General features: G+C 38.1%; 1 protein-coding gene across 1 annotated transcript in view; it reads left to right on the forward strand.

Annotated features, from left to right (window-relative positions):
- Positions 1–20,350, forward strand: part of VIRMA (vir like m6A methyltransferase associated) — a 64,669-nt gene that overhangs the window by 29,676 nt on the left and 14,643 nt on the right. The window contains exons 9-16 of the mRNA XM_011768212.3: positions 3,963–4,454; positions 5,486–5,640; positions 8,514–8,596; positions 11,639–11,732; positions 11,996–12,540; positions 13,072–13,307; positions 13,781–14,033; positions 17,453–17,670. Coding sequence (XP_011766514.2) covers positions 3,963–4,454; positions 5,486–5,640; positions 8,514–8,596; positions 11,639–11,732; positions 11,996–12,540; positions 13,072–13,307; positions 13,781–14,033; positions 17,453–17,670 — 2,076 coding nt within the window. The remainder of the gene's footprint in view (positions 1–3,962; positions 4,455–5,485; positions 5,641–8,513; positions 8,597–11,638; positions 11,733–11,995; positions 12,541–13,071; positions 13,308–13,780; positions 14,034–17,452; positions 17,671–20,350) is intronic.

Genomic DNA, 20,350 nt, shown 5'->3' on the forward strand with positions numbered 1-20,350 from the left:
GTGGTTGTGCCACTGCACTCCAGTCTGGGCAGCAGAGTGAGACTGTGTCTCAAAACAAGAAATTTGGCTAAGAGAAAAAGTGAGAAACAAGGCAGCAGCTAGAAGGAGATGTTGGGGTCAAAAAGGAAGGTTTTTGCACTCCAGTTCGGGCAGCAGAGTGAGACCGTGTCTCAGAACAAGAAATTCGGCTAAAAGGAAAAGTAAGAAACAAGGCAGCAGCTAGAGGGAGATGTTGGGGTCAAAAAGGAGAAGCTTGAGCATATTTGTAGGCTGGGAATAATGACTCATTTACAAAGTCAGTGGAGAGGGAGATGTTTATGATGTAGGAGTAAACAATAACAATTGCTGGAGCAAGGCTTGGTGGGAGATGAGGACAAGAGTACTAGTGTAGGAGTTTGGTTTTGGGCAGGAGAAAGGAAGTCTTCTAAGTATGCAAATATAGATACATTTGTAGTCTTGGAGATTGTAGAGAAATTTAGATACTTCTTACTAACAACTTTATTTTTAGTAGAATAGGTGATGCTTTCAGTCACTGAGAAGAAGCTAGTTATTAAATACTTACTAAGTGTTTTTTTCCCCACCATATGGAGGAGGTACATTTGGGTATCAGACAAGAGGAAATAAAGGGCCCAGAATCGTTGTGCTAAGGAATTTGAATTTTATTTTTAGAATATGGAAAGGTATTGAATATTTTGGAGTAGCAGATCTGATGTGATCAGAGTAATATTCTCAGATGTTGCAAGATGTATTGCAATGGAAAAGAAATTAGAGTTGTTAGGAAAATAAGATAGTCTGAGGTTTCTAGGTGCTAGGTTTTAGGTACTTTGCCCTTAACAGGTAATGGAAAGGCAAATATTGTACTTATATTGACAGAGATTGTGAGATAGCCGTTGTATTGTATAATAGTACTGGCACTTGGCAACAGGACCTAGTAGGCGAAGGAAAGTGAGAAGGAGCTAGAGATTTCTAGCCAGGGTAGCAATTGGAGCTGTGGTTTTATTGACAGAAACTGGTGAATTAGGAAGGAGAGTGAATTTTGAAAGGGAAAATAATTGTACTTTGGAGGGTCTTTTTTTTGAAGTGTTGGCGAGGACTGTTGTCCTATGTCAGGTCCCCAAGAGCACCAAGATTCTCTAGGAGGACTCACAAAACTCAGCATATAATACTCAGCAAAGGAAAAAGGTACATGGGAGGAAGTCTGGGAAAACCAGGTGCAAGCTTCCAGAATCCTTTCACAGTGGAGTCACATAGTGCCTGCCTAATTCTCCCAGCAACAGGTTGTGACAACATGTGTGAAGTGTTGCCTGTTGAGGAATTCTTTAGAAACTCGGCACCCAGGCTTTTTTATTTTTTATTTTTAAATAGCAACGATGACATGTTTTGATACATGTATACATTGTGGAATAATTATATCAAGCTAATTGGCATGCAAATTTTTTTTATTGTGAGTAGTCAGGTGGGCACTCACTGCCTATCTTCTACCAGAATTCCAGACTCCTAGAAGGAATGCAGGTGTTCAGCATAACCATATTGTTTGCATAAATAATTTAGGCACAAGGAACCATTCTTATCAGTTAGGGGCACAGGAACCCTCTCGAAATCTAAGTTCCCAGAAGTTAGCCAGTGGCCAACCTTGCAAGCAGACCTCTAAGGATGTGCAGTCTGAGGCCTGCTATTTTAACCATTCTCCGAATGGTCCATAAGGAGAATGTTCTTAGAGCATAGTAATTCTGGAGTTTTGTCTTCTTGAGGGTTCTGTTTGCCTTTGTAGTAAGCAGTTACTGGTGAGTATTTATTGTTGTGAAGTAGAAGCCTGGGTTTAAATAGTAATAGGACTGAAGAGGCAGTTTCAGCTTTTGAGAAAATTAAGTTCTGGCCTGTCATTTACTTTTTAGTTGTATTTTGACAGGGGTTTATGAAAGCTATTGTGTTGCCATTTGCAGTGACTAAAATGGAAGAGAATGAGTCAGAATTATAAATAATTTTTATTCTTTTTAACATTCAGAAAAAATGATATCTTACTAATTAAAAATTAAGTTTTCATTAAGCTGGTTCTATCTTGTAGTCAAGAGATATTTTGACAGATTTTTAACCCATTTTTGAGTATATGAACAAATACAATGTTTTGGTTCTTTTTTCTTTAAAGTCTGGTTAAGTTTCATTTTTTAAAAGTTGAGGAATGAGATCATGTCCTTTGCAGGGACATAGATTAATTTGGAAGCCGTTATCCTCAGCAAACTAATGCAGGAACAGAAAACCAAATACTTCATGTTCTCACTTATAAGTAGGAGCTGAACAGTGAGAACACATGGACACAAAAAGGGCAGCAACACACACTGGGCTCTGTTAAGGGGGAACAGGGGATTGGGGGAGAACATCAGGAAAAGTAGCTAATACATGCTGGACTTCATACCTAGGTGATGGGTTGATAGGTGTAGCAAACCACCATGGCACATGTTTACCTGTGTAACAAGCCTGCACATTCTGTACACGTACTCCAGAACCAAAAAATTAAAAAGAAAAGAGAGATAAAATTTGGAAAAGAGTTTAGGGAGGATGAGGCAAAAGGATCACTTGAGTCCAGAGAATCACTTAAGGCCAGGAGTTTGAGTCCAGCCTGGGCAACATAGCTAGATCTCGTCTCATAAAAAAATTAAAGGGTTTACATCTGGCATGGCCTATAGGCAAGGAAGAAAATCCATACAGATAAGGATGCCCAAAGAAGTTGTCAGTAGCATTTGTGTCTATTTTGAAGTGTTGAGTAAATTCGGTCTTTTCCCCTTAGGACTATGTATGCTAAAGAATAATTCTTAGATTTGATAAAAGAGTGCTATGTGTGGTAATACTAATACTTAAATGTTAAAAATTGATAATTTGAAAGTTTTTTCCCTGGAGATACTAATTCAGATCTACTGTAGTAAATCTGAGTATACTATATTTTTCTATAGTATAGTCATCCCTCACTGTCTGTGAAATTATTCTCAGACCTCCCTTGGAAACCAAAATCCAAGGATGCTCCAGTCTCTGATATAAAATATAAAATGATGTAGTATTTGCATATAACCTATGCATATCCTCTTGTATACTTGAAGTCATGTCTAGGTTACTTATAATACATAGTACAATATAAATGCTCTGTAAATGGTTGTTATACTACTGTTGTGTAGGGAATGATGTAAAGAGAGAAGTCTGTACACGGTCAGTACTGATACATTTTTTTTCTTTTCGAGTCTTGCTCTTTCACCTAGCCCAGGCTGGAGTGCAGTGGCATGGTCTTGGCTTTCTGCAGTCTCAACCTCTTGGGCTTAAGCAATCCTCCCACCTCAGCCTCCCCAGTAGCTGAGACTACAGAAATGTGCCACCACGCCTGGCTAATTTTTGTATTTTTTGTAGAGACAGGGTTTTGCCATGTTGCCCAGTCTGGTCTTGAGCTCCTGGCCTCAAGTGATCTGCCTGCTTCAGCTCCCAAAGTGCTTGGGATTGTAAGTGTGAGCAACTGCACCTGGCGCCAGATGCACTTTTAAAAAATGTTTTCAATTTGCAGTTGGCTTAATCCACAAATGCAGATGCGGAGTGCTGACTGTGTATATACTGTATTTTTCCTAGATGCACGAATTTGCATATACCGATATGCCATGAATAAAGTGGGACCATGGTGAAAAAGGAGCATTTGATAAGTATCCTGGAAAGAAGGCCCAAAATTTAAAGGAAAAACTTGTCAATAATTATTTATTTAATGTCTGTTGAGTGCTAACTAGGACAAAGCCTCACAGAACATTCACTTTTGTTTGGCCTCATCTAGAGAAGACTTGCCAGTCACATTATGTTTTCAGTTAAAGCAGTGTATTACTAAGGATAAGGATTATGGTCATTACAATTTTTTATCGGTGTCTTGTCTGAATATAGAATAAACGAAGAGTGCTTTGCACTGACTTGACATATATCAATTAACTCTTCCGCAGATATCTTCACAGTCATCACTTCTTGGAGTTGGTTACCTTGCTTCTGTCAATTCCAGTAACAAGTGCTCACCCTGGTGTGCTGCAAGCCACAAAAGATGTTTTGAAGTTTCTTGCACAGTCGCAGAAGGGTCTTCTTTTTTTTATGTCGGAATATGAAGCAACAAATTTATTGATCCGAGCTCTGTGTCACCTTTATGATCAAGATGAGGAGGAAGGTCTCCAGTCTGATGGTGTTATTGATGATGCATTTGCCTTGTGGCTACAGGACTCAACACAGACATTGCAATGTATTACAGAACTGTTCAGCCATTTTCAGCGTTGTACAGCCAGTGAAGAAACTGACCATTCGGATCTCTTGGGAACCCTGCACAATCTTTATTTGATTACTTTTAATCCTGTGGGAAGATCAGCTGTTGGCCATGTTTTTAGTCTGGAGAAAAATCTCCAAAGTCTTATTACTTTAATGGAGTACTATTCCAAAGAAGCCTTAGGGTAATTTCCTACTTACTCCTTAAATTTTCTGTGATGTTAGAAAATCAGATTAACTAATGGTCTAGTTTCTTAAAAGAAAGTGTTGTTTTGAGAGGGAAAAAACTATAGTTTTGATGTAACGTATAACTTGTTAATTAAAGGTTAGAGTGACAGAAATCTCTAAAATAAAAGATGTGGCTATAAAGTAATAACAATGGACTCTTTAGCACCTTCCTTCAGTTAACCCATGGTGTTAAAGATTGCAACTGTAGTACCCTCTGCTGTTTTATGTAGAGGGGAATTCTAAGGCACAGGAATATGTACCTTAAGGTATATATTCCTTTTATTCCTCTTACACTCTCTTGCTGGCTCCTGTCCTTGCATTCTAAACCATGCTCTGGATTCAGAATTGCTTTGACTAGGTGGGTAAATTGAGAATTATAATGGTTTGAAGAGCCTTCTTGGTAGGGCAGAGGGTTTTAGTGTATGAGAAGAGAGACGTGCCTTATTTCTGGTTCATGTCGCACAAGGCAAATGGCATCCAGATAACTGCCCTCACGGTGAGGACTTGGTATATAATTCCTTGAGTGATGGATCTTTTGTGGGGTGCTTACAAAAAGCAAACAGCAGTGACTTCCATGCCTAGCTATATCTTAACAGGTTTATAGTGGAATACTGAGTATTGAAGGCAGGTAATCATACTCCTTCCTATTTATCCAGATTGGACAAATATTTTGAAGGAGACTAATGAAGTATACTTCCTAATCTTTCATTGCTAATGAAGTATACTTGTTAATATTTCATTGTTTTTTGATCTTATTTCTTAATAGAATTTTACTTTCCATAGTGATATGTATGCTTTTTTATATACTTTTAAGTAATGGTTTCAAGTGCATTGGATATGAACTGTAAAATCTGATTTCTTGTCTTCAGTCATGTTTTATTGTAAATTTCTTTGATCTCTTTAAAGCCAAGTAGAAGAAAATATTTTAAAAATTGTTCCTAAAAAATTGTTTTTGTATCCAAAACTTAAAAACCTTATTTTGTTTCAGTGATTCCAAATCTAAGAAGTCAGTAGCTTATAATTATGCATGTATACTTATTTTGGTGGTGGTTCAGTCTTCCAGTGATGTTCAAATGCTAGAACAACATGCAGCATCTCTCTTGAAGCTTTGTAAAGCAGATGAAAATAATGCTAAATTGCAAGGTATGGTATCTAAGTTATTTTAAGCATTTGTAATATGTGAAGGAACAAACCTTTGAATATCTGTGATTAGTCCTTCATCATGTTTTGATAATATACATAGTAATACTGTTTTTAACTTCCTGAAATTACTTTTTATGAAGATAGTTTTTACAAACTAAAGATTGATAAAATGTTTTAGTATATAAACAAAGTAGTTTTTACAACTACCTTTTCTGGAAAGTCATGAAAATTGGTAGTTTGTTGAAATTTCTTATCAAAATGGAAGAGGTAGTTTAAAGACAAACTCAAGGCCAGGTATGGTGGCTCATGCCTGTAATCCCAGGACTTTGGGAGGCCAAGGCAGGTGGATCACCTGAGGTCAGGAGTTCAAGACCAGCGTGGCCAACATGGTGAAACCCCATCTCTACTAAGAATACAAAAATTAGCTGGGCGTGGTGGCACACGCCTGTGGTTCCAGCTACTCGGGAGGCTGAGGCAAGAGAATTGCTTGAACCTGGGAGGCGGAGGTTGCAGTGAACTGAGATCACACCACTGCACTCCAGCCTGGGCAACAGAGCAAGACTCCATCTCAAAAAAAAAAAAAAAAAAGACTCAAGTTCAGTTTTTGGGTATAGTTTTCCTCTGTGTGTTTTGCTGTGTATGTATTTCTACATAAAACACAAACTGCAACTTAGAAATCTAATTGTGGAGTAACACATTTGTGCTATCCTCAGAAGTAAAGAATAGTAAATATGACTATTATTTTTTTAAGTATATAAATGTATATTGAATGACATTTATGGGAAACCTTATGTGGGCAGCCTTGAAAAGTTTAATATACCTAATAATAAGTTTTAAATTATTTTATTTTGGTTCCTCATTTTCTGACCTTATCAAGTAGAAAATTTGATAACATTGAGTAAATACTGTAAAAAAGGTTTAAAATAGCATGTGGCCTCTTCTTTTCTTTTTAATCCTAAATTTTACTTGTGATATCTCCAGTAAAAGTTGGATAGTAAATTCAACTTCCCATTCTGGGAATAGCTTTTTTCCTTGAAGAATGCATTTATAAAAGGAGGGCACGGGCACACAGTGTCTTCAAAGGTATTATTAGTGCTTTAGTACTTTTTCAGGGTGTTGGGTATTCTGGTATTTGTTTTATTATTATTTCTTGTATCTTTGAGCAATATATTCTATATATGAGAAAGAGTTAATTTTAAAATGCATGGGGAAAATTGTGTACAGCTGTAATTCTTGTGGAGGAGTGTAGAACCAAGGAAAGACCTGGCTACTATTTTCTATTTCCTATATGGCATCTGGAACTGGTATTTCACTTTTTACATTAGAGTGCTTTTCTAGAAACATTTTTTGGTGATAGAATATAGGAGTTATGGCATAGCTTCTGGGAGAGTTTTGAGTTTGTTTGCAGTAAATGGTAGATTTTATTTGTGTTTATTCTATAAACAAAGTTTGCTGTCATTCTTTTGGGGTGATAGTAATTTTATAAGGGCAAATTTGGAAGTTGACAAAATTAAAACTTCCTCTTAGAGGAAAAGGCACTCAGCAAAATATCTCCCCTTGGGTTTGATTCCTTTAGAAATTAATAAATTTTGTTTATACTTTTTTTGGGTGGGTGTGAGAGGCAGTGGCAAAGATAGGTGAATAAACACTATGTTACATTAATTTATAAGCAGTCTATTTTGTATATATATACATTTTTTTGAGACAGAGTCTCGCTCTGTCACCAGGCTGGAGTGCAGTGGCGTGATCTCGGCTCACTGCAACTTCCTCCTCCCAGGTTCAAGCGATTCTCCTGCCTCAGCGTCCCTAGTATCTGGGACCACAGGTGCGTGCCGCCACGCCCAGCTAATTTTTGTATTTTTAGTAGGGACTAAAGTAGGGATGGGGTTTCACCATGCTGGCCAGAATGATCTCAATCTCTTGATCCTGTGATCCACCTGCCTCAGCCTCCCAAAGTGCTGGGATTATAGGCGTGAGCCACCATGCCCGACCCTATTTTGTAATTTTTTAATGTTGTAAATTGTAAAAATTAATTTTAATTATATAGACTATTTAAGCATTTAAACATCTAAATTTGCAGAAATCAGATAACTAAGAGTAGGCACTTCTTTCATTTTAAAACTAAATTGTTTAAGCCGGGCGCGGTGGCTCGTGCTTGTAATTCCAACAGTTTGGGAGGCTGAGGTAGGTGGATCACTTGAACCCAGGAGTTTGAGACCAGTCTGGGCAACATGGTGAAACCCCATCTCTACAAAAAGTACAAAAATTAGCCAGGTGTGGTGATGCACACCTGTAGTCCTAGCTACTTTGGAGGTTAAGGCAGGAGGATTGATTGAGTCCAGGAGGGTGAGACTGCAGTGAGCCATGATCACACTGCTGCACTTCAGCCTGGGCAACAGAATGAAAAACTTGTCTAAAGAATTAGATACAAGTTGTAATCCCAGCACTTTGGGAGGCCAAGGCGGGCGGATCATGAGGTCAGAAGTTCGAGACTAGCCTGGCCAACATGGTGAATGAAACCCCATCTCTGCTAAAAATACAAAAATTAGCCCGGTGTGGTGGCAGGTGCCTGTAATCCCAGATACTCGGGAGGCTGAGGCAGGAAAATTGCTTGCAACCAGAAGGCAGAGGTTGCAGTGAGCCCAGATTGCGCCACTGCACTCCAGCCTGGGCAACAAGAGTGAAACTCTGTCTCAAAAAAAAAAAAAAAAAAAAAAAAAAGAAAAAGAATTAAGTACAAGTCCATCCCTGTATGAAATTTAGATGATTGAAATCAACATGGACCTAATAATGTTTTTCTTTGGAAGAAATACTTTCCTTGTTATAAAGCCTTCTATTTTTAAATATTATAAATTATTATTTTTCTTTTTAAGAACTTGGCAAGTGGCTTGAACCTCTGAAAAACCTTAGATTTGAAATTAACTGCATCCCAAACTTAATTGAGTATGTTAAGCAGGTAAGTGTAAAACTTAAAAGTGCTTTGACTTTTTGAAACTGTGTGGTAGTATATGGTGATACTGCATTGAATCACTTGTGTAGATAATGTAGACATTGTTAAGTGTCCTTGACTGATTTATTAGACTTTGTAGGTACAGATTGGTATATGCATATAGATGGATGTGTGATTATATGCATATGTGAATACACGTGCACATAACCCTGTGTACTGTACTACTTTTCACTACTGGATTCTGTCCTATTTTTTCCCTCTGAAATGGAAATAGTATCACCTACAATCTTGATGACATTTATAAGTGTTTTAAATGCTGTAGTCACGTAACATATAACTGTTTCAGCTAAACGTTATTTCTGAAAAAGAATTTCACTCAAAATATTTACGTAAAAATTGATAGGGCCCATTCCAGATAATTGCAGTGGAGGCTGGTTCTCTTTGTTAATTTGGGATAGTTAAATCTGCAGTTGAGATAATTCATAACAGTTAAAATTCATAAAACTCATAATGCAGTTTTAAAATTTTACATTCAAAATTTTCATCTCTGTTCCTTAGTTGAATCATTGTGTAGCATAGCAAGGAAAGTTAAAAGCACTCATATATGCATAAAACGTTTCAAGTTAGAAGAGCAGAACGGATCTTAAATTCTCTCTCTCATTTAGCAGGTGAAATCTGTGCATGTGTGTGCACATGCATGCATATACATGTGTGTTTGTGTGTGTGTGTATGAGAGAGAGTATGTAAGCCATCTTGGTTTTGGAATTGCAGTGTATATTATTAAAATAATTTTCGTATATTTAATTTGTTGCTGTTGGGACCCACAGCAAAGTGTTGTTGGGGTTTATCTGCTTCAGATTTTTCTTTACTGATTTCTCTGTCTTTGTCTTCTTGTACTCCAACTCTCCTAAGAGTACTTTTACTTCCTGTGGTGCCGTCATATTCTTCCGTGTTCTTAATCTGAACCTCAAATGACATCTAGAACTTTTCATTACATTTTCTTTTATTCAGGAGAAGTACAATTAATATCCTGTAAATTTAGATGGTCAGGTATTCTGGGTACTTGTGCATGGTTGAGTGAATATTAACAAGATGTTCAATAAATGGCGATGGTTTGAGTAAAACTGTTTAATCAGTAAGAAATTTAGATGTAGAAATGTGAATTACATGCTGCAGTTAAGAGTTGATTTTTAGGCCGGGCGCGGTGGCTCACGCCTGTAATCCCAGCACTTTGGGAGGCCGAGGCGGGCGGATCACAAGGTCAGGAGATCGAGACCACGGTGAAACCCCGTCTCTACTAAAAATACAAAAAATTAGCCGGGCGCGGTTGTGGGCGCCTGTAGTCCCAGCTACTCGGGAGGCTGAGGCAGGAGAATGGCGTGAACCCGGGAGGCGGAGCTTGCAGTGAGCCGAGATCGCGCCACTGCACTCCAGCCTGGGCTGGGCGACAGAGCGAGACTCCGTCTCAAAAAAAAAAAAAAAAAAAAAAAAAAAGAGTTGATTTTTATGTAAACCTTCATCCCATTAATTATGATTATCATAAGTGGCTCTCATCCCAACATGGACTATAAAAAGTTGATGCAAGACTGAAACTTCACTCTATGTCTTCCTGCTGCTTTATGTAATTTGTGGAATTATAAGGAAAAGGATTAGAATAAAAGAAAAGCTAAATTGAGATAGTAACCTTTTTTTTTTTTTTTTTGGTCTAGACTCTACTATGAGCTAAGAGATAGTAATGTTTTTTGAATGTTATTTCTTCCAAGGTTTTTTGTTTGTTTGTTTTTATTTTTGTTTTTGTTTTTGAGATGATGTCTTGCTCTGTCACCCAGGCTGGAGTGCAGTGGCTCAATCTCGGCTCACTGTAGCTTCCACCTTTCAGCTTCAAGCAATTCTCCTGCCTCAGCCTCCCGAGTAGCTGGGATTACAGGCGCGTGCTACCACGCCTGGCTAATTTTTGTATTTTTAGTAGAGACGAGGTTTCACCATGTTGGCCAGGCTATTCTCAAACTCCCAACCTCAGGTGATCCACCCGTCTCAGCCTCCCAAAGTGCTGGGATTACAGGCATGAGCCACCACACCCAGCCCCAAGTTTTTAAACGATTGATAATACTGTTCTGTGAAAGCTAAGAAAACTGAAACCTAACTATTTGTTACCTAGAAACATAGCATAGGCAGGTGCTAAGGACATAGGCAATTGTATTTGTTTTTCCTTTAACCTGTGCCCCACCTGGCTACAGTATATTAGACTCCCCTGGTATCTGCATTTAAAAAAATGCATGCCATGTAGGCCAAAAACATTCCCTGCTGCTTCCTCACTTTTGAAGGAAGTTGAGTACTCACAGGGCTTTTTGTTTTTATTTTTTTAGAGACAAGGTTTCACTCTGTTGCCCAGGCTGGAGTGCAATGGCATGATCACGGTTTACTCTACTCTTGACCTTCCAGGCTAAAGTGATCCCTTCCACCTCAGCCTCCTGAGTAGCTGGGACAATAGGCATGCACCACTACCCCTGGATGATTTTTTAATATTTTGTAGAGGCAGGGTGTCACTGTGTTGCCCAGGCTGGTCTCGAACTCCTGGGCTCAAGCAATCCTTCCATCTCACCCTGTCAGAGTGCTGGGATTACAGGTGTGAGCCACTGCACTCAGCCTCCACAGGACTTTTTAAATATAGTTATTGCTTCATTTTTGGCAGAGAAGATGTATGAAAAGAGTATATAGAAAGTAGCCATTGTAAACTCTTAATACAGGGAGTTTCATACATTTCTTTATGTTATCTTTGTTCTAGTTGGTTCTTTTCAATGAACTTGTGCATTACAGTTCTTTTTATTTACATAATATTGCATATAGTACAACATGTGCCAGAGATCAAATAATCTTGATAAATTAACTCTAGGGCCTTATTCATGTTTTAAATTTACTTAATAAATATAAAATATTGTATGTTCTTAACTTGAAGCTCATATTTTTAAGTAATTCCTTGTCTGGAATTTTCTGTTGATCTCATGGGTACTAAGAAATGTAATATTCTGTTCATTTTTATTTTTAAAGAATATTGATAACTTGATGACCCCAGAAGGAGTTGGCCTTACCACTGCCTTACGTGTTCTCTGTAATGTTGCATGCCCACCACCTCCTGTTGAAGGTAATGTGGCTACTGTATTTTAAAAACTATGATTCTTAAGCCTAGAATAAATATCATTTATTAAATATTTAGTTTAATAATTATTAAACATCAGATAAATATCATTTTAATTAAATATAAGTAAATATTTATCATAATCATTTATTATAAATGTAATAAAATCATTTATCATAAATATTAAATATTTAGTTTAATAATAATTCTTAATCAGTTATTAACATATATGTAATTAGTTTTGTTTCTTTTCCTTATCCTATATAAAGGTCAACAGAAAGATCTGAAATGGAATCTTGCCGTTATTCAGCTTTTTTCTGCTGAAGGAATGGACACGTTTATTCGAGTTCTGCAAAAATTGAACAGTATTCTGACTCAGCCTTGGAGGCTCCATGTCAACATGGGGACTACCCTTCACAGAGTTACTACTATTTCAATGGCTCGCTGCACACTCACTCTTCTTAAAACTATGTTAACAGAACTCCTGAGAGGTGGATCCTTTGAGTTTAAGGACATGCGTGTTCCTTCAGCGCTTGTTACTTTACATATGCTCCTGTGCTCTATCCCCCTCTCAGGTCGTTTGGATAGTGATGAACAGAAAATTCAGAATGATATCATTGATATTTTACTGACTTTTACACAAGGAGTTAATGAAAAACTCACAATCTCAGAAGAGACTCTGGCCAATAATACTTGGTCTTTAATGTTAAAAGAAGTTCTTTCTTCAATCTTGAAGGTTCCTGAAGGATTTTTTTCTGGACTCATACTCCTTTCAGAGCTGCTGCCTCTTCCATTGCCCATGCAAACAACTCAGGTATCACTTCCATATAACATGCATCTTATAAATGACTGCAGTAACACTTTTTAAAAAGCCAGTGATTTTGTTAAAAAACAAAAACCCTCATCTCCCTTCCTCCCAAAAAGACATAAAATAACCGGATGAGGGGGAGATAAAACTGCAACAAGTTGGTCATTGAGGAAATATGGGGGTAACATTTTAAATAAATTTTTGTTAAAGTGAGTTTTATTATGCTGTTATGTATGTTTGTACTTACATATTTCTGTTATTTTACATCCTTTTCCCCCTCCTTACCATGTGTTAGAATTTGCCAATAACTAGGTTGCTTCACCAATGGACTCTACTCAACTAACTGCTAACCTGAGAACAATAAGATTTTTTAGACTCATTGAATTCAAGCAAATGTTTAACTGTATAATAGAAGATTAAATGTTTTAAGCATGCAGTAAAAATGTTCTTTTCATAACATTTCTTCCTGAACAGTTTTTGTGACTATAAATAAATATTAAAAAATCTACGTACACACACATTATACTTTTTTAACAGGTTATTGAGCCACATGATATATCAGTGGCACTCAACACCCGAAAATTGTGGAGCATGCACCTTCATGTTCAAGCAAAGTTGCTCCAAGAAATAGTTCGCTCTTTCTCTGGCACAACCTGCCAGCCCATTCAACATATGTTACGGCGTATTTGTGTTCAATTGTGTGACCTTGCCTCACCAACTGCACTTCTGATTATGAGAACTGTGTTGGATTTGATTGTAGAAGACTTGCAAAGGTATTTTCATTTTGCATTAAAAATTTTTTCCTCAAGTTATTTTTGACACATGTATTTTTTCCCTTACAATTTGGAAACTAGGGTTTATAATGCCCAGATAACATATATACATGTAAATATACACATATTCCTACATATGCACACATATGTATATATGAATAGTTAACAGACTTTTAAAATGAGAAAGCTTTATTTCATCATTTCATGTGGACGATATCTTGAAGGTCTTGATTTGGGGTTTTCAAATGGTAAATCCTAAAGAAGTATTCTGATTTAAGAAAATATATTATTGGAAACCTGAATTTATAAAATTTTTGCAGTCATTGTAAAATTCCAGAGAATTTGTCATTATACCCAAGGAATTAAATGTTTTATGCAAAATTTGTGTAAGTTGATGTGTATTGAGAAATAAATATTAAACAATGCCTTAAGATCAAGAACTTTGTTTACTAAATGTATTGATTTTATTTCAGCACTTCAGAAGATAAAGAAAAACAGTATACTAGCCAAACCACCAGGTTGCTTGCTCTTCTTGATGCTCTGGCTTCAAACAAAGCTTGTAAATTAGCTATTTTGCATCTAATTAATGGAACTATTAAAGGTGATGAAAGATACGCAGAGATATTCCAGGATCTTTTAGCTTTGGTGCGGTCTCCTGGAGACAGTGTTATTCGCCAACAGTGTGTTGAATATGTCACATCCATTTTGCAGTCTCTCTGTGATCAGGTATTTATAGTTATTTTATAAAGTTTCTGTGTGTGTGTGTGTATTTAAGCATCTTATGTAAATTTTGGCCGTGAATGAACAGCTCTCACCTATGTTTTATTATTCCTGCTATTGTTCATGGGTTTCTCTGAAGAGCTTTTTTCTTTCCTTTATAAGATCATAACCTTGGGTAATTGCTTTATGTGCCACTGTTTCGGTATTTTTTAGGGTCTAATTCATTTTCCTTCCAATTACATTACACAGGTCATTCTTTTTTTTGAGATGGAGTCTCATTCTGTCGCCCAGGCTGGAGTGCAATGGTGCGATCTCAGCTCACTGCAGCCTCTGCCCCTCCAGGTTCAAGTGATTCTCCTGCCTCAGCCTCCCGAGTAGCTGGGATTACAGGCACATACCACCATGCCTGGCTAATTTTTGTATTTTTAGTAGAGACAGGGTTTCACCATGTTTGTCGGGCTGGTCTTGAACTCCTGATCTCAGGTGATCCATCTGCCTCAGCCTCCCAAAGTGCTGGGATTACAGACGAGAGCCACCATGCCTGGCTACGCCAAGTCATTCTTAAATTTCATAGCTTGATTGAATTAATGTGTTCTCTTGTTAGGGCAACATTTGAAGGCTACTACACTTTTAGTGTGTTTCAGACTACTTTGCTTATAGATGTTGGCTAACAGTAGTACTATTTTTTCCCTGTTGTCTATATTATTGACTTGTCTATATTATTTATAGTTTCATGGGTTAATGAGAATTGTTTTAACTTTTTTTTTTTTTTTTTTTGAGACGGAGTCTCGCTCTGTCACCCAGGGAGTGCAGTGGCGCGATCTCGGCTCACTGCAAGCTCCGCCTCCCGGGTTTACACCATTCTCCTGCCTCAGCCTCCCGAGTAGATGGAATACAGGCGCCCGCCACCACGCCCAGCTAGTTTTTTGTATTTTTTTTTTTTTTTAGTGGAGACGAGGTTTCACCGTGTTAGCCAGGATGGTCTCGATCTCCTGACCTCGTGATCTGCCCGTCTTGGCCTCCCAGAGTGCTGGGATTACAGGCTTGAGCCACTGCGCCTGGCCTGTTTTAACTTTTAAAGCCCATTATGATTGAGATCTTTGGAGATTTCTATGCCTAATACCGTTTTAGCTTGTCAGAATGCTCTTGCTAAGTGGTCATCAAATGTGATTTTTTATTTCAGGCAGAATAGAGTCCCACGTTGGAAGACTATTTTTCTAGCTTAACAGATTCTCAGTTTGGTTACCTTTAAGACCCAGGTCAAGAAAGAACTTTTTTGTGTGCGTGTGTGTGACTTGTTTTCACAAAGAAGGGGACCTGGTAGAAAGGGTATTCTAAGTGCTTGTACCTCAAAGTGTCCACTTGATTGGTATTTCTTATGTAATCCACTTTGGGTTGCATGACTACATTGAACAGTGCTATGGCATCCTAGCTGCCTTGGTCACACGAATCTCATTGATGGCCTCACTTTGCCATGTTTTCCTTCTGATTCAAGCCTTGTTTTATAGTTTTAAGCCAAGTTGAATATGAGTTTGCAGTATGTTGAAGTAATTAAAGATGATAAAACATAATCCAAAATGCTCTTGTAAAATTCAGTTTACTTTTGGCTGGGCATGGTGGCTCACGCCTGTAATCCCAGCACTTTGGGAGGCCGAGGTGGGTGGATTACAAGGTCAGGAGTTTGAGACCAGTCTGGCCAATATGGTGAAACCCCATCTCTACTACAAAAAAACTAGCTGGGCGTGGTGGCGCGCATCTGTAGTCCCAGCTTGAACCCAGGAGGCGGAGGTTACAATGAGCCAAGATTGCGCCACTGCACTCCTGGGCAATAGAGGGAGACTTCATCTCAAAAAAAAATTCAGTTTACTTCTATAAAGAGTAGTGAGAGTTTTTAGAGTTATCATTAGCTAAACTTGCTTAGCATTGGAAAACTTGAATTTAGAAGTATATACATATATATAAAAAGTAGAGGGAACTATTTGATTGAAAGACTGTGGTTAAATGTTCATCTCCTCTATCCATCCAACTTTCTGATATTTTAAATTGTAGGGGGCTTTTTTTGTTTTTTTGTTTGCTTGTTTTTGAGATGGAGTCTGGTTCTGTTGTCCAGACTGGAGTGCAGTGGCACGATCTTGGCTCAATGCAACCTCCGTCTCCTGGGTTCAAGTGATTCTCTTGCCTCAGCTTCCCAGTAGCTGGGATTGCATGCATGCACCACCATGCTTGGCTAATTTTTGTATTTTTGGTAGAGAAGGGTGTTTCACCATGTTGGCCAGGCTCGTCTTGAACTCCTTGCCTCAAGTAATCCACTTGCCTTGGCCTCCGAAAGTACAGGGATTACAGGTGTGAACCACTGTGCCGAGCCTTAAATTGCAGTATTAATGTATACTAAACTTTATTTCTGGCCAGGTGTGGTAGCTCATGCCTGTAATCCTAGCACTTAGGGAGGCTGAGGCAGGTGAATCACCTGAGGTCGGGAGTTCGAGACCAGCCTGACCAACATGGAGAAACCCTGTCTCTACTAAAAATACAAAATTAGCTGGGTGTGGCACCGCATGCCTGTAATCCCAGCTACTTGGGAGGCTGAGGCAGGAGAATTGCCTGAACCTTGGAGGCAGAGGTTGCGGTGAGCCGAGATTGTGCTATTGCGCTCCAGCCTGGGCAACAAGAGTGAAACTCCGTCTCAAAAAAAAAAAAAAAAGCTTTATTTCTCTGAAAAGTTTCTTTATAAACCAAAAAAGATACAAATGAATAAATAATACAGTACGTTAATTATTTTAGTACAAAATACTTTTTACCTTTAACCTTTTGAAAACAGAAACTATATTTACTGCAATACCGAAAGAAAAAAAATTTTTAAAGATGTCGTTTAAAAGTAAATCAAAATATTTAAATATTTATTCCTTTAGGTGTATATCCTTGTATTAACTTTTTTAAAAGGGAAAAGTAATTTCATTATTCTTTTTTTTTTTTTTTTGAGATGGAGTCTCGCTCTGTGGCCCAGGCTGGAGTGCAGTGGCTGGATCTCAGCTCACTGCAAGCTCCGCCTCCTGGGTTCATGCCCTTCTCCTGCCTCAGCCTCCCGAGTAGCTGGGACTACAGGCGCCCGCCACCTCGCCCGGCTAGTTTTTTGTATTTTTTAGTAGAGACGGGGTTTCACCATGTTAGCCAGGATGGTCTCGATCTCCTGACCTCGTGATCCACCCGTTTTGGCCTCCCAAAGTGCTGGGATTACAGGCTTGAGCCACTGCGCCCGGCAATTTCATTATTCTTAATGTGTTTAAGTATATGTTTGGTATGGAACAGTAGCAACAATATTTTAATGAGATAGTTACTGAATATTAATTGCTATGTATTTCTCAAAAGTGCTAAGTGATGGTGATAATCATTTAAAAAATTGATTTTTTTCCCCTTGCTCCCCACAGGACATTGCACTTATTTTACCAAGCTCTTCTGAAGGTTCTATTTCTGAACTGGAGCAGCTCTCCAACTCTCTACCAAATAAAGAATTGATGGCCTCAATCTGTGACTGTCTGTTGGCTACGCTGGCTAACTCTGAGAGCAGTTACAACTGTTTACTGACGTGTGTCAGAACAATGATGTTTCTTGCAGAGCATGATTATGGATTATTTCATTTAAAAAGGTAATGATTTGTCTAATTTAATATACTCTTAGATTTAATTTTTTCATTCTGTCACTGCCCACCCACCCCACATTAATTCATACCTATTGTAGAAAGTTGAAGAAATGATTTCTTTCATGGGAGAAATTTTGTGTGTATGGAAAAGATTAATTAGCAATGAAAGGTCATGCTAATAATAGAATCTTTGGGATTAAAGATAATAAAATGAATAGATACACAAATTACTGTGGGCATGGTACGGTATTTGGAAGGAAATCTCACTGTTCCAGGGATGGTAATTCATGCCTTAAGGTCTTTGTTTCGTTGTTGTATCCTCAGAGGTGATGGATGCTAGAGGGATTTTATAGACCTTAAAGCTAAAATGCAGATTCTGTGTACAGTTCCTCAGTATCCATGGGGAATTGGATACCAAAATCTATAGATGCCCAAGTCCCTTATGTAAAACGGTACAGTATTTCTCTTATATACTTGAAATCACCTTAGGTTACTTATAATACAGTGTGAATGTTATGTAAATAATTTACGTAAATAATTTGCTCTATCTTAAAATTTGTATTATTTTTTATTCATATTGTTGTTTATTTATTTATAATATTTTCATTCCATGGTTGGTGGAATCTGTGGATGCAGAATCCATGGGTATGGAGAGCTGACCATATTTTGTTTTCTAGAGGAGTGGCTGGGACAAAATTAATCTGAACTTACATAAATAGCTGAGCATGGTGGCTCATATCTATAATTTCAGCACTTCAAGAGACTGAGGTGGGAGAATCGCTTGAGCCTGGTAGTTCGAGACTAGCCTGGGCAACATAGGGAGACCTATCTCTATAAAAAAAATTTACAAAATTGGTTGGGCATGGTGGCACACACCTGTAGTCCCAACTACTTGGGAAGCTGAGGTGGGAGGATTGCTTGAGCCTGGGAGGTCAAGGCTGCAGTGAGCATGCCACTGCATTCTAGTCGGGGCAACAGAGCGAGACCTTGTCTCAAAAAAAAAGAAAAAGAAATGATATAAACCTCAGACTGCTCACTGTCAAGTATAATTTCTACTCTACTCTAATTTTTCTGTCCATGCCCTGATGTTTTTCTTTGCTAGGAGAAGGAAGAGGGAAGATACCTGGCTAGTACTTAGATTTATTAAACTACATGGGATTATGAGATAGTAAGGATGAGGAAACATACTTTTGCCTCTTTCTCATTAATTCTTGTAGCACTGGTTGAAAACTTACATTGCAGGTACTGTGTTTGGTGCTGGCTCTTCCTTTCTCCATCTCCTTGTCCTGACATACCTGTGTCTTCTGTATTTGCTCTCAGTTGATGGCACCTGCTTCACATCCATTCCTCATGCTCTGCCCCCATCCAATCTCTCACCAAAGCCTTTAACCTTTTTCCTATTGCCTAGATACTTACTCCATGTCCTTTGAAACTCACCTCATACACTGCACTTCCACAAAAGCCAAAAAGCTTTCCTAGTTGGGTTAGGTACTCCCACAAATTTTCTTCGTATACCTGTGCTGTTGTATTATTTATGATTTTGTTGGGTTTCCTAGACTTAATGTTTCTGGTCCTTTTTTCTTATCTGTAACCTTGTCCTAAGTCCTCTTAACCTATTCCCTTTTTCCCTTTTAACCTTTATCTCTCTGCTAAGCTCCAAGTAACCCATTAATCTACTTGATATTTCTACTTGACTATCTAATGGCATCTCATTAAGTCCTGTGGATTATTTCTCCAAAATACATCCTGAATCTGATCCCTCTTCTCTACCTCTGTAGCTATTACTTTTATCCAGGCCACTATCATTTCTAGCATAGCCCATTGCAGTAGCCTCCTAATTGGTATCCTTGCTTCCACCATTTGGCTTTCTAAAATTCATTCTCTCAGAAGCCAGAGTAATCTTTTAAAACTTAAAACACGATTTCTGCTGAAATCCTTCTAATGGTTTCCTATTGTACCTCAATTAAAATGCAAACTCTCTATAATGATCTGTAAGGCTTTATAAAGTCTGGCCCTGAGTCGTCTTATAGCCCTTTTATCCTCACTTTTTGTTCACTTGTCAGGCTTATTCCTATCTCCAGGCTTGTTTGTTTTGTCCTAAAACGTTTTTCCCCTAGATTCTTTGATGACTTATTTTATCACTTCATTCTGGTATCTGTATGAATATATTTCCTGTCTAAATAGCCTGCCCTTTATGTCCCTGCTCATATTTTCCACTGCATTATATGGATTTATACATCACATTATATGGATTCATTTCTTGTTTGCTTGTCTCCCTCACTAGAATATAAGCTACATTGACCACACTCCCCAGCACCTAGAAACCTGGTACCTAGTAGGCACTATGAAGGAATGAAAATACACACTAGATTCGTCTAGTCCACAGACATTTATTGAATGCCTTCTTTGGACCAGGCACTGATTTTAGGTACTGGGAATTCAGTTAAAAAAAAAAAAAAAATCCATGCCGCCTTGGTGCTTTCACTCTACTGTGGGTTGACAGACAATAAATAAGTAAATAAAATACATAGTATGTTACAGAAAAAACATAGAATACGGAAGAAGGATAGTAAGGATCAGAGGTGAGGATGGCAGTTGCCATTTGAAATATGGGAACTTCATCAGGGAGCCCCTTGCACTTGCTAAAAAGGTGACCCTTGAACAAAGATGAAGACCTGAAAGAGGT

Source organism: Macaca nemestrina, chromosome 8 (assembly GCF_043159975.1).
Source record: "Macaca nemestrina isolate mMacNem1 chromosome 8, mMacNem.hap1, whole genome shotgun sequence".
In the NCBI taxonomy this organism is placed as follows: Eukaryota; Metazoa; Chordata; class Mammalia; order Primates; family Cercopithecidae; genus Macaca; species Macaca nemestrina.